Genomic DNA, 11536 nt, shown 5'->3' with positions numbered 1-11536 from the left:
CCAACGGCGGAATTCAAGATCCCTTTGCTTCTTCTTCTTCGTCATCCACGTCGTCCCCTGCTGTTTCCCATGCTCAGAAACTGGGATCGTCTTCTGGTTCTAACCATCTTACGATTTCGGCTGCTGCTGCGGGGTCTCTGTTGAATCTTCCGGTGGCTGCAACCTCTGGATGGGGCGGCGTCGGCGGCAGCGCTTTCTCGTTTGTTAATACCGGTGGTTACGACGATTTTGAGTGGGTTTCGGAGGAAGAAGATGACTCTCTGTTCGGCTCTGTTCCTTCTGTTGATGAAGTCCAAGATGCTGTCTCTTCTCTCCAGCAGTAATCATTTTTTTTTTCCCTTTTCTTGATTTGGAACTGTGTGTTTCCTGTTCTATGATTGTTATGATGTGACTATTGTCTTGATGTGAATGATCTGAACAAGCTTTGAAAACTCTTATCAACTGTTTCTATTTGTGTCCTCGTGTCACCTTTACCCCACACTGTTGTTTTGTAGTATAGAGTGTACCTAATTATTGGTCTTTTGTTTACTTATTATGAACATGTTGTTGGAGTAATTGTTGACTCTTGTTGTTTTTCTTTTTAAGGGTATTCGATGGGAATTCATATTCTAAGCTTGTTAGAGACAAATATGAGTGTTATCCAGAAAAGGGTGGTGGAACTGGAAACCAAAGCCCTATAGCTACAGGGATGGTTCATCAAGTTCCTTCATTTGGATCGGATTTGGACTGGATGGAGCCTTCAATGCAACTATGCCACTCAAGACTCTTACAGCCTCCTCATGCTTATGATCAGGTTTACAATGCTTTTGACCTTCTGCGTACCGAACCATCTGTCCAGGTGATCTTCCCCTTTTCTCTTTCCTTGATTTAACTAAGCTCAAGTTTCTGTATTTTGAAGTTTTTGTATCGATAATATATATGACTGAAGGGCTTTTTACATTTTTGTGCAGAAAATGGTAGTATCATTGTCCTCGGATAAAGCAGTGTGGGAGGCGNGAGGACCTATGGGCGGCGGCGGAGGTATGTTACGCGCCGCCGGTCGTGCGATGACTAGGACCGGCGTAGCCAACGGCGGAATTCAAGATCCCTTTGCTTCTTCTTCTTCGTCATCCACGTCGTCCCCTGCTGTTTCCCATGCTCAGAAACTGGGATCGTCTTCTGGTTCTAACCATCTTACGATTTCGGCTGCTGCTGCGGGGTCTCTGTTGAATCTTCCGGTGGCTGCAACCTCTGGATGGGGCGGCGTCGGCGGCAGCGCTTTCTCGTTTGTTAATACCGGTGGTTACGACGATTTTGAGTGGGTTTCGGAGGAAGAAGATGACTCTCTGTTCGGCTCTGTTCCTTCTGTTGATGAAGTCCAAGATGCTGTCTCTTCTCTCCAGCAGTAATCATTTTTTTTTTCCCTTTTCTTGATTTGGAACTGTGTGTTTCCTGTTCTATGATTGTTATGATGTGACTATTGTCTTGATGTGAATGATCTGAACAAGCTTTGAAAACTCTTATCAACTGTTTCTATTTGTGTCCTCGTGTCACCTTTACCCCACACTGTTGTTTTGTAGTATAGAGTGTACCTAATTATTGGTCTTTTGTTTACTTATTATGAACATGTTGTTGGAGTAATTGTTGACTCTTGTTGTTTTTCTTTTTAAGGGTATTCGATGGGAATTCATATTCTAAGCTTGTTAGAGACAAATATGAGTGTTATCCAGAAAAGGGTGGTGGAACTGGAAACCAAAGCCCTATAGCTACAGGGATGGTTCATCAAGTTCCTTCATTTGGATCGGATTTGGACTGGATGGAGCCTTCAATGCAACTATGCCACTCAAGACTCTTACAGCCTCCTCATGCTTATGATCAGGTTTACAATGCTTTTGACCTTCTGCGTACCGAACCATCTGTCCAGGTGATCTTCCCCTTTTCTCTTTCCTTGATTTAACTAAGCTCAAGTTTCTGTATTTTGAAGTTTTTGTATCGATAATATATATGACTGAAGGGCTTTTTACATTTTTGTGCAGAAAATGGTAGTATCATTGTCCTCGGATAAAGCAGTGTGGGAGGCGGTGATGAACAACGATGTTGTTCGAGAGATTAGGGACTTGTACAACAATGGTATAAGTCAAGGTATAGGGACAAATAAATTGATTAATCTAAGCCTCTCATTTGACAGACTTTTCATCAGGGAACTCATTGCCTAGCCTGGTCTTTCTATTTTTTCGTATAAACAGATGATGAGGAAAGTTCAGATGACACTCCTGGGGAGAATAACGCAGCAATAGATTTCATAAAGTGGGTATTTGACAACACAATGGTTAAGGCCACGGAAGTGTTTGTGAAAATTACAAAGGTTGTGACCGAGCTCTTCAATAATTACAATGACGATGGTCTTAACAAGAAGGGGAAAGATGCCAAATTCAACAATTGGCTTGAGGAAAAGCTGATGACTTCGGTCCTGCTTTCCATTGTGGTCTTGTTGGTCGTTATGGTTTCCAGAGCCTGCAACAGGTCTTGATCGTTTCAAATTTGTCGACAATACATTTAGTCGTCGTCTCTTGGACACTACTTGTTTAGCTTTCTTTCAGGTCACGATGTGGTTTATTTTGATAATCTCCGGTTTTGTACTCCATTGTTGACATTTTACAAGATTCACTCCGTTGCGTTTCCATAATAAGAACTCTGAATGTTTCAAAATGTTAAGAGTTTTCTTTCTTGTACCCCAATTACTGAAATCTCTCTTACTACAAAAAGTAGACACCAAGAAGAGTTTTTACGATCATGGTTGAAGATTAGTTTGTAGCTACAGAATCTAAGTGGTCAATTCTACGCTTTTCACATCCTTGTATGAACAGGACCGTCCAGAACGACCTTCACTTGCGTGTTTCCATGTCCGAAGCAGTATTCAAAAGAGACTCAACATCGGGAGTAACGGTCACAAGCTTCGCTGAAGAACCAACGCGACAGCAGTTCCTCCCTCTGGTGTTGATTGCTGCCACATCGTTATGAAATTTTGCATTTGGACCTGGAGAGACCTGCATATATATGTATAGGACCGAGAGTTAAAGAGATGAATACATGGTGAAAGAAGCATGATTACTCTGCCAAAAGGTAATAATGATGAGACAAAATGACTTACATCGAAGAGGACATCTCCAAGTTTCAACTTGACATTGCCGCTCTTGTAAACTAGCATTTTGCCCATGAAACCTTCTGGTAAACCTTCAAAAGGGTTGCTTCTTATTGAACTACTCTCTGACGATATCGACCTCTTGGTGTTTTTTCCTGTCGATTGCTTCATTACAGGGAGACGGTCTGGAAACTTAAAGAAAAACATCTGTTTTTTGCAGTGTTGCACCTGCAGGCAGCTCAGAAAATACAATCAGTCAATCTCAGCGAAGAATTCACACGTCTGTCAATACCAATTTGTTTACAAAGTTTATTACCGATGTCAGACCGAGTTCTTCTGCCGAGTTGATGTTCTCATCATATTCACGATGTTTGGCCAACTTCCCAAATTCCTCCTGGTCAAGAAGTTCTAACAACACACAAGAAGTGGGATTCAGTTGATGGAAAATTGCTGCTACTTACTGAGTAACACACACATCTACTCACACCTCTGAATATTGAGTTTTAACATAAAACATATGGTAATGCCGCAAAGCTATTGCAAAGTAGCGAGAGATACCTGGATCACCAGAGTTAGGGTTTCTCAAAGGAAGAACAGTAGGATAGTAGGAGTTTCTATAATCCTGCAAATGAAAAATGAGCCAAACCTTATGTCACATAAAACTAAATATCATTACATATTAAAATTCATATTACAAATCATATTACAAATCATATGTAATGATTTTTTTTGTATTTAAAAAATCATATTACAAAAAATGAAGGGAATATAAGATAAGATCTTTGAAAATCTTAGTCATTCATTCGTGAGATGTACTTATAAAAAGATGGATGCTCACCAAAAAAAAAAAATGGGATGCTAAAACCTAAAGTTCATTTTTTGTAAAACATTCACAATTGTTATTTAAATTATTCATAATGTGTGGCTCATACGCATTTAACATATTGTTTAGTGTCATATTCATGGTTATTCTCTTTGGTTCTCTATGTGAGGCGAGACTGCGTTTAGATGTTGATATCATCAATGATATTGATCCAAATGTTCAATTGGGACTACACTGCAAATCGAAGGACAAAGATCTAGGATCACAATCATTAGCCCCTCATCAACACTGGGGATTTAGAGAAGCTATTAATGTCTGGGAAACAACTTTGTTCTTTTGTCACTTTAAATGGGGAAGTCAAGATAAATGGTTTGATATTCTTGTAACTAGGAGAGATCAATATGTATGTAAACATCATCCGTGTGTTTGGAGTATAAGACTTGATGGTCCATGTAGATTAACAGGTCAAGAAAAATGTTATCCTTGGAATGCTAATATTTGAATACCATTGAAACAAGATTTCGCAATTATAAGCTAAAGAACAAAAATATATTATTTTCGTTTTTCCGTTTGTTTTAGCCCTACATGATATAAAAATTTAAACCTTAAGAGACATAACATAACATGACATAGACTTACCCATTAAATGAGAGATGAAAACCAGTTAGTTTAAGAACAAGAGTTTCATTTAGACCAAGTTGGTTTAAGAACGGGGTTTTGATGTAGACCTATGTCTCAATTGTGAAAGGTAATTTAGTATGGATCTGATACAATCCTGCACTTTTTTAGAATAGTATAGTAAAGACTTAGGAAAATTAAGAGCCAAAACATGTTCCAAAAATGGTTGAGTTCCACCTTAGTCTAATTTTGAAGAATTTTTGTACAGCGTTAATTGGAGAAGAAAATAGAAACAGGAGAAAGTAGGAGACCTTATTAGATAGTGAAATACAAAAGTTAATCATATTCATACCAATTACCATCCACTTCTGTATTTTGTTCTATTAGTGAGATGATAGATAAAAGAATATATCAAACCATTTCCCCCTCTATAAACTCAGCTTAACACCTATAGTAGCTATAAAATGTCAAAACCTTGGACCCTAGAACCCTGCTGGGTCAATTTGACCAGCCTTTAAGACTACTGAAGAGAAAGAACCTCAGAAACAAGCTCAAAGCTTGAAGGTAATTACTTTATTAATAAAAAGATATATAACAAACCAATCTTAGTCATTTATTCATAACGTGTCGCTCATACGCATTTAACATACTGTTTAGCGTCACATTCATGGTTATTTTCTTTGGTTGTCTATGTGAGGCGAGGCTGCATTTAGATGTTGATATCATCAATGATATTGATCCAAATGTTCAACTAGGACTACACTGCAAATCGAAGGACAAAGATCTCGGATCACAATCATTAGCCCCTCATCAACACTGGGGATTTAGAGAAGCTATTAATGTCTAGGAAACAACTTTGTTTTTTTGTCACTTTGAATGGGAAGTGAATCGAAATGGTTTCATATTCTATTAACTAAGAGAGATCAATATGTATGTGACCATCATCCGTGTGTTTGGAGTATAAGACCTAATGGTCCATGTAGATTAACAGGTCAAGAAAAAAGTTATCCTTGGAATGCTAATATACATTTGAACACCATTGTAACAAGTTTTCGCAATTATAAGCTAAAAAATAAAAATATATTATTTTCGTTTTTCCATTTGTTTTAGCCCTACATGATATAAAAGATTAAACCTTAAGAGACATAACATAACATGACATAGACTTACACATTAAACCAGAGATGAAAACCGGTTAGTTTAAAAACAAGAGTTTCATTTAGACCAAGTTGGTTTAAGAACGGGGTTTTGATGTAGACCTATGTCTCGATTGTGAAAGGTAATTTAGTATGGATCTGATACAATCCTGCACTTTTTTAGAATAGTATAATAAAGACTTAGGAAAATTAAGAGCCAAAACATGTTCCAAAAATGGTTTATTTGTACAACGTTAATTAGAGAAGAAAGTAGAAACAGGGGGAATTAGGAGACCTTATTAGATACTGAAATACAAAAGTTAATCATATTCATACCAATTACCATCCACTTCTGTATTTTGTTCTATTATTGAGATGTGAAAGAATGATAGATAAGAAAATATATCAAACCCTTTCCCCCTCTATCAGCTTAACACCTATAGTAGCTATAAAATGTCAAAACCTTGGACCCTAGAACAACCCTGCTCGGTCAATTTGACCGAGCCCCTAAGACCACTAAAGAAAAAGAACCTCGGAAGCAAACTCGCAGTTTAAAGATAATTACTTTATTAATAAAAATATATATAACAAACCAATGAATGAGATGTTGAATATTCACATAGGAGATGAGATAAATAACAATCCAATGAAACCAAGAAATTGAGATACGCAGTGTTTCCACCATAAACTCTTTCCTCCTACAAGGATAGCTTCTATTCCCATGAACATTTGGTTTAAGTTCCTACTACATTACCTCCAATTAAAACAACAGCTTAAGATGTGAATCTATGACCTTAAACATCACTAGTATGTATTATAATTAATATTTAGTTACATATCTCAACTCTTAGTTATTAGAGAAAAAAAATTATGAACTTTGCAAAGATTTCCTCTGTTCTGGAGAAAATGGACCTTCAAGCTGCTTTCCTTGGCCTGTTAATTAAAACAAACATTTCACCACTTTAGCCTTTAAAGCTTAATTCCATACAAAGAATAAAACCATTCAAAGTTATATATAGATTAAACCGGAGCGGTCAAATATAATGAGAGGAGTATTACTGTAATAGAGATATTGATATACCGCAGAGATAGGAATGGAGAAAAGGGTCTTCTCTATTTCTTCAAAATATAACAATTCTTGATTGAACATGCCAATCAATTCTGTCAGCTCAAATAGGATTATTTCAACCTGCTGATATTTAATCACCAAGGCAAGTTTCTTATTATCATGTATATAAGAATCTTTTTCTTATGAAAAAAGGTCAATAACATAAATAAAGTGGACTTACTCGGGGGAGAAACTTGATGATGACGTCTTCGATCTCGTCCATGACTTCTATAGGCTATAGCTATGACCATTTCTTCATGTATGGACACCACATCTATCTATAACCTCCACATGATTAATCTTTTTCATTAGCAAAAACATTATAAACAAATTTGTTTTCCAAAAGAAAGAATATTATCTAACCGTGGCACCATGTACGAGGGGTAAACGGACAGACAAAGCGTGGAGTTTTCGAGTTAGCTTGCTTAACGCTTCTGCGTTTTTTGCGTCTAAATTTGACCACTCATTAAGTAAAGGCATTTGGAGGCTAAGCACTTCACGTAATTTGATTTCTTGACGGAGCCTTTGAACTTCAATCAAATTTTCCACTACGTAATTCCTCATTTTGTATATCCTTAGCCAAACCCAAAACAACTGATCCTGAAACCATTCATAAAAACAAATATGAATATTGTTATTAGTTACATTCACAAGATATAAATTTATATCATATAGTTTTGTACCTCAACGTTGATCTTAAGGTTAGCCATAGTGGCTTCGGTTCTTGCGTTAACAAACCTCCATTGGAGTAATCTGTTTTGGAAAACCCTAAACCGGTGAAACTCCTCCTCTTGAACCGGAGATACTTTTTTCTGCGCCATGAAGTACTTCAAAACTCCGGCCACCGCACCACCGCCACCGCTTCTTATCTTGGCCTTGCTTACCGGTGACTCAGGAGGCGTCATGCACATTGGAGCCGCGGGAGCTGAGCTGGACAGAGGCGTCTTCAGAGTCGAAACTCTCCCAGGGGACAACGCCCACGCCGAAGCTATGTTCGCTGATCCTGGTTTTACACCTTTCGACGTAGCGTTGTTATTACGAGGACTGGCACGCTCACGTTGCTCCAAGTACCGAGCAAAAGCCTCTCTGCTTCTACCGCTGTTCATCTCTTGAGATCTTGACGCGCTGTTTCTCGCGGGGGTTATATTATTCTCACCGGGTTTGGAGTTGGATGATCCGGTGGGTCTGGAGGATCTTGTTGTGGAGTGTGATCTGCTTATCATCACTCGTTTACTTGTATTGGAAGGCGAAGAGGAAGAAGAGGAGGACGTAGTAGAGGAGAATGAGGCGTTTAAGGACACTGGGAGGGAGATCGAGGAAGATATACTCCGGCTCCGATCAATATTTGGCGACGGAGGCCGGATTCTGCGGCTAGTGGTGGTGGTTGACATTTTCGTATTTGACATTTTGACGGTTAACTTTATCACGCACTGGTTTGTACAATTATGGTATATATAAATTAGTTAGGGTTCATTATCTGATTGATAACGCTTGGGGACTTGTAGGAGTTGACAGCACGTAGAGGCAGGGTAAGAACACTTCTGCATGTATTAGTGTGTCTACATTGTTAAATAACTATAAGTTCGAGTGCATTTACGAAAGGCCGGGATTATAATATATATATATATATATATGTAAGGTCAAAACTCAAAAGCATACGAAGGTCAAGCTTTAGCTATTGACACGTCTTTTGTTAATCATCCAATTAAACAAACAGGGCGATTTAATAGAATCATAACTTAAAAGGTCAAATTCAAAACGGCCGCATGTATTTAGTCCACGTTGAATATATAAAACCTTAAGGTAGCGTCAAATCTTTAGTCTTTAACCAGAAAAAAAAAGTCAAACTCTTTAACCTCTCAGTACCAATATATGTATGTTTGGATTCTCCAATATCCGATTAATTTGTTTGTTTCAATTTTTTAAAAATTGCTATCCCAGAAAAGTTATTTTAAGAATGTTAGTCTGAACCGTATCTTCCCACGTTCGGTGGTTGGTGGCCGCTTGCTGATCGTCCTCATACTAACTCTCGTTGTTATTGATGATATCACCAATGATAAATAATTGTAACATTTCTTTCTTTTTTTTTCTTTTGGTTTTATGGTTTATATTAAGTCTGTCGGATGCAGCTTCCAATCTCACTTAGCACCATCTCAAACTAATATAATCCATATTTATGATTATTGTCTTGGTTACCGAAACATATAAACACAACTGATAAGCTTTGGCTGACACAAAGCAAGATGTACTAAATCTCTCATATATCCCAGAGAGAAGTGTGTACATAGGCAATAGAGAGATTGGTCATCTATCTGACCAGGTAATAATAACATGGGCCAAATTTGATGGGCCGTTAAGTGGACAACATACTTCAAAATTTATGTTCACATAGCTTGGGAGCCAAGGACCTCTAGAACCATCCGGAGAAAGATCAATCTCTCCAGAACATTCACTCACCTGATAATATCCACCCTTCTACTCTTTACTCGTGTACCCCGTATATATATCCCCTGTCTCCGTTTGCGCCGCACACAGTTCTCAGATAAACACAACACTCTCTCAGTTGAACTTTCTCAAAAAAGCTTTTCCTATTTCTACAACAGACATGTCGTCTTCTCTCGCTCTTAAAAGACTTCTATCTACCTCCATCGTTCCACGTTCCCGTAGCGTTCTTCGTCCAGCTGTTTCCTCTCGCCTCTTCAACACCAACGCCATAAGAAGCTACGACGACGACGGCGAGGACCTAGACAGGCGCTCTGATCGCTCTGTTTCTCGCCGCCGCGGCGATTTCTTGTCAGGTACTCCTTCTCGCCATCCAGATCTGTCTCTGTCTCGTGTACACAGTGCTAAAATGTAACTAAATCAGATGTTTTTAGCTGCAAATTTGACGAACCGGACCTTCTAATAGTAGATTGTGATTTTGAATAGGTGCCAAAGTAGTGACAAAATTAGAAATTAGCTAATGTTGTATAGTACTATTGACACGGTTGATCTTTGATATTTGTGTAGATGTGTTTGATCCGTTCTCGCCGACGAGAAGCGTTAGCCAGGTGCTGAATCTGATGGACCAGTTTATGGAGAATCCTCTGTTATCAGCTACGCGAGGCATGGGAGCTTCAGGAGCTCGTCGTGGTTGGGATATAAAAGAGAAAGACGATGCTCTGTACCTGAGGATCGACATGCCTGGACTGAGCAGAGAGGATGTGAAGCTAGCTATGGAGCAGGACACTCTGGTGATTCGCGGAGAAGGGAAGTACGAAGAAGATGGTGGTGACGGTGAAGGAGGAGAGAGCGGGAGCAGGAAGTTCACGAGCAGGATTGGATTGCCGGAGAAGATTTACAAAATCGATGAGATCAAGGCGGAGATGAAGAACGGAGTTTTGAAAGTTGTGGTTCCGAAGATGAAAGAAACAGAGCGTAAAGATGTTCGTCAGATCGATATCAACTAAAAAAAAACGTCGTCGTTTTCTTTAGTGTTGTTTTGTTGATATGTCTTTTGAATAAAAGTGTGTATGGTCGATGTTGAAAGACTTGACTGAAGGAAGGATTCCTCTTTTTACGTTTCTTGAAACGGTGGTTTTTGTCTTTGCTTAGATCAGTATTTTGCTGCTAATGCACAAATTAATAACTTAATAAGTATATCGTGCTAGGTACCTTTATGGACGGACCTATGGTTGATTAATACTATATACGACTTTTCAATAAGACCCGAAGACGAGTTCTGAGGTCGAGGGTACTCGACGGACCGGTCTATTAAAAACTCGCAAAGTGCCGAAGCCCGTTAGAGTAAAAATGGAGTGGGAATAGCGCGTGTTGGGAAGCCCAAGTTTATGAAGCGATCGACAAAAAAGTAGGGCACAAAAATTACAAAACCCGACAAAGTTAACCTAAACTCGCAAAACCTAAAAGCCAAAGCTAATCGACGGCGACGAGAACAAAAAAAAAAAGAGAAGAAGAAGACTTTGTCGCCGCTCTCAGATCTCGATGGCACCGAAGAAAGCGGAACTAATCGACAACCCACCTGTGGTCTCTTCGAGTGAAGAGGAAGAATCTGGTTCATCTGGAGATGAATCTGACTCTTCTGCTGAAGTTTCGAGGAAAGACGTGTCCTCTTCAAAGAAGCCTGAATCTGATTCCGAAGGCGAATCTGAGTCCGAGTCCGATTCCGAACCTGAGCCCGCTAAGAAGCCAGTTGTGGCCACCAAAGCTAAGTCAGATGCTGCTTCTGGATCTGCTGCGGCTTTACCGGAGAGTTCAAAATCCAAGCGTCCTTTGAAAGAAGCTGAGCCTGAAGCTAACAAAAAGCTGAAGATATCAGAGACAGAGCATGTGGTGAAGACGGCGAAAGCAAATGATAATGAATCTAGTAAGAAGATTTCTAAAGAGGATGCAAAGAAGATGTTTCAGAGGTTGTTCAGTGAGACTGATGAGGTTGCGTTGCTTCAAGGTGTTCTTGATTTCACTTCTACCAAAGGTGATCCTTACGAAGACAGTGATGCTTTTTGCAGTTATGTTAAGAAGTTGATTGATTTCGATGCTACCAAAAGCCAGATTGTAACTAAACTTCAGAGGTTGAAGAAGAAGTTTGGTAATACTGTTAAGAATGCTGCTAAAAAGGGAAAGAGTGAAGATGAGGTTAAGTTTGCTAAGGATATTGAGCGTAAAGCTTTTGAATTGGCTAGAAAGATTTGGGGAAGTAATGGTGTTATGACTTCTAAATCAAGGAAGAA

The 11536-nt window shown here is 39.0% G+C and overlaps 7 protein-coding genes and 1 pseudogene across 8 annotated transcripts in view; 6 read left to right on the top strand and 2 right to left on the bottom strand.

The window, feature by feature from the left end:
* On the top strand, window positions 3-2684 carry LOC104727763 (the record flags this gene model as incomplete). The annotated part of the gene is made up of 6 exons (XM_010446837.1): window positions 3-319; window positions 586-838; window positions 951-1384; window positions 1651-1903; window positions 2016-2121; window positions 2226-2684. Coding segments are annotated over 6 exons (1647 nt in total), but the record flags the coding sequence as incomplete, so codon positions are not given.
* Window positions 2564-3997, bottom strand: LOC104727762. Its single transcript, XM_019231803.1, has 6 exons — window positions 3987-3997; window positions 3874-3901; window positions 3680-3767; window positions 3438-3529; window positions 3131-3349; window positions 2564-3026 (listed from the first exon to the last, which is right to left on the bottom strand). Exons 1-6 carry the CDS (start codon window positions 3995-3997, stop codon window positions 2865-2867), a joined length of 600 nt encoding a protein of 199 aa, XP_019087348.1. The 3' UTR covers window positions 2564-2864.
* On the top strand, window positions 4039-4446 carry LOC104722452. The gene has a single exon (XM_010440616.1). It carries the CDS (start codon window positions 4039-4041, stop codon window positions 4444-4446), a length of 408 nt encoding a protein of 135 aa, XP_010438918.1.
* On the top strand, window positions 4591-5687 carry LOC109127246 (annotated as a pseudogene).
* LOC104722451 (QWRF motif-containing protein 7-like) lies at window positions 7073-8209 on the bottom strand. The gene is made up of 2 exons (XM_019232502.1): window positions 7490-8209; window positions 7073-7406 (listed from the first exon to the last, which is right to left on the bottom strand). The coding sequence occupies exons 1-2, from the start codon at window positions 8195-8197 to the stop codon at window positions 7161-7163; spliced, it is 954 nt and encodes a 317-aa protein (XP_019088047.1). The 5' UTR covers window positions 8198-8209; the 3' UTR covers window positions 7073-7160.
* On the top strand, window positions 9305-10399 carry LOC104722447 (23.6 kDa heat shock protein, mitochondrial-like). Its single transcript, XM_010440609.2, has 2 exons — window positions 9305-9604; window positions 9816-10399. Exons 1-2 carry the CDS (start codon window positions 9412-9414, stop codon window positions 10253-10255), a joined length of 633 nt encoding a protein of 210 aa, XP_010438911.1. The 5' UTR covers window positions 9305-9411; the 3' UTR covers window positions 10256-10399.
* The window catches only part of LOC104722449 (GLABROUS1 enhancer-binding protein-like), a 4822-nt gene continuing 3831 nt past the window's right edge, over window positions 10546-11536 (top strand). Inside the window, exon 1 of one of the 2 annotated variants that reach the window (XM_019232697.1) lies at window positions 10546-10746. The gene's annotated coding sequence lies outside the window, so the exon portion shown is untranslated. Of the gene's footprint in view, window positions 10785-11536 lie in introns of both variants that reach the window. The other variant, XM_010440612.2, reaches the window with a different exon arrangement.
* LOC104722448 (GLABROUS1 enhancer-binding protein-like) lies at window positions 10709-11536 on the top strand (the record flags this gene model as incomplete). The annotated part of the gene is given in 1 exon segment (XM_010440610.1): window positions 10709-11536. A coding segment is annotated over 1 exon segment (746 nt), but the record flags the coding sequence as incomplete, so codon positions are not given.

The sequence above is a fragment of the Camelina sativa genome, chromosome 11 (genome assembly GCF_000633955.1).
Source record: "Camelina sativa cultivar DH55 chromosome 11, Cs, whole genome shotgun sequence".
NCBI lineage: Eukaryota > Viridiplantae > Streptophyta > Magnoliopsida > Brassicales > Brassicaceae > Camelina > Camelina sativa.
This window is presented reverse-complemented; position numbering and strand designations above follow the sequence as displayed.

What these genes read in the sequence shown, in the direction of transcription:
- LOC104722452 (XM_010440616.1), top strand. Translation starts at nt 4,039, where the DNA reads ATGTGTGGCTCATACGCATTTAACATATTGTTTAGTGTCATATTCATG.
- LOC104727762 (XM_019231803.1), bottom strand. An exon ending in TTATATTCCCTTCATTTTTT is followed by an intron (nt 3,768 to 3,873) that starts GTAATATGATTT and finishes ATGTGACATAAG; the next exon opens with GTTTGGCTCATTTTTCATTT. An exon ending in CCCTAACTCTGGTGATCCAG is followed by an intron (nt 3,530 to 3,679) that starts GTATCTCTCGCT and finishes GTGTGTTGTTAG; the next exon opens with AACTTCTTGACCAGGAGGAA.
- LOC104722451 (XM_019232502.1), bottom strand. Translation starts at nt 8,197, where the DNA reads ATGTCAACCACCACCACTAGCCGCAGAATCCGGCCTCCGTCGCCAAAT. An exon ending in ACCTTAAGATCAACGTTGAG is followed by an intron (nt 7,407 to 7,489) that starts GTACAAAACTAT and finishes GAATGGTTTCAG; the next exon opens with GATCAGTTGTTTTGGGTTTG.
- LOC104722447 (XM_010440609.2), top strand. Translation starts at nt 9,412, where the DNA reads ATGTCGTCTTCTCTCGCTCTTAAAAGACTTCTATCTACCTCCATCGTT. An exon ending in CCGCGGCGATTTCTTGTCAG is followed by an intron (nt 9,605 to 9,815) that starts GTACTCCTTCTC and finishes ATATTTGTGTAG; the next exon opens with ATGTGTTTGATCCGTTCTCG.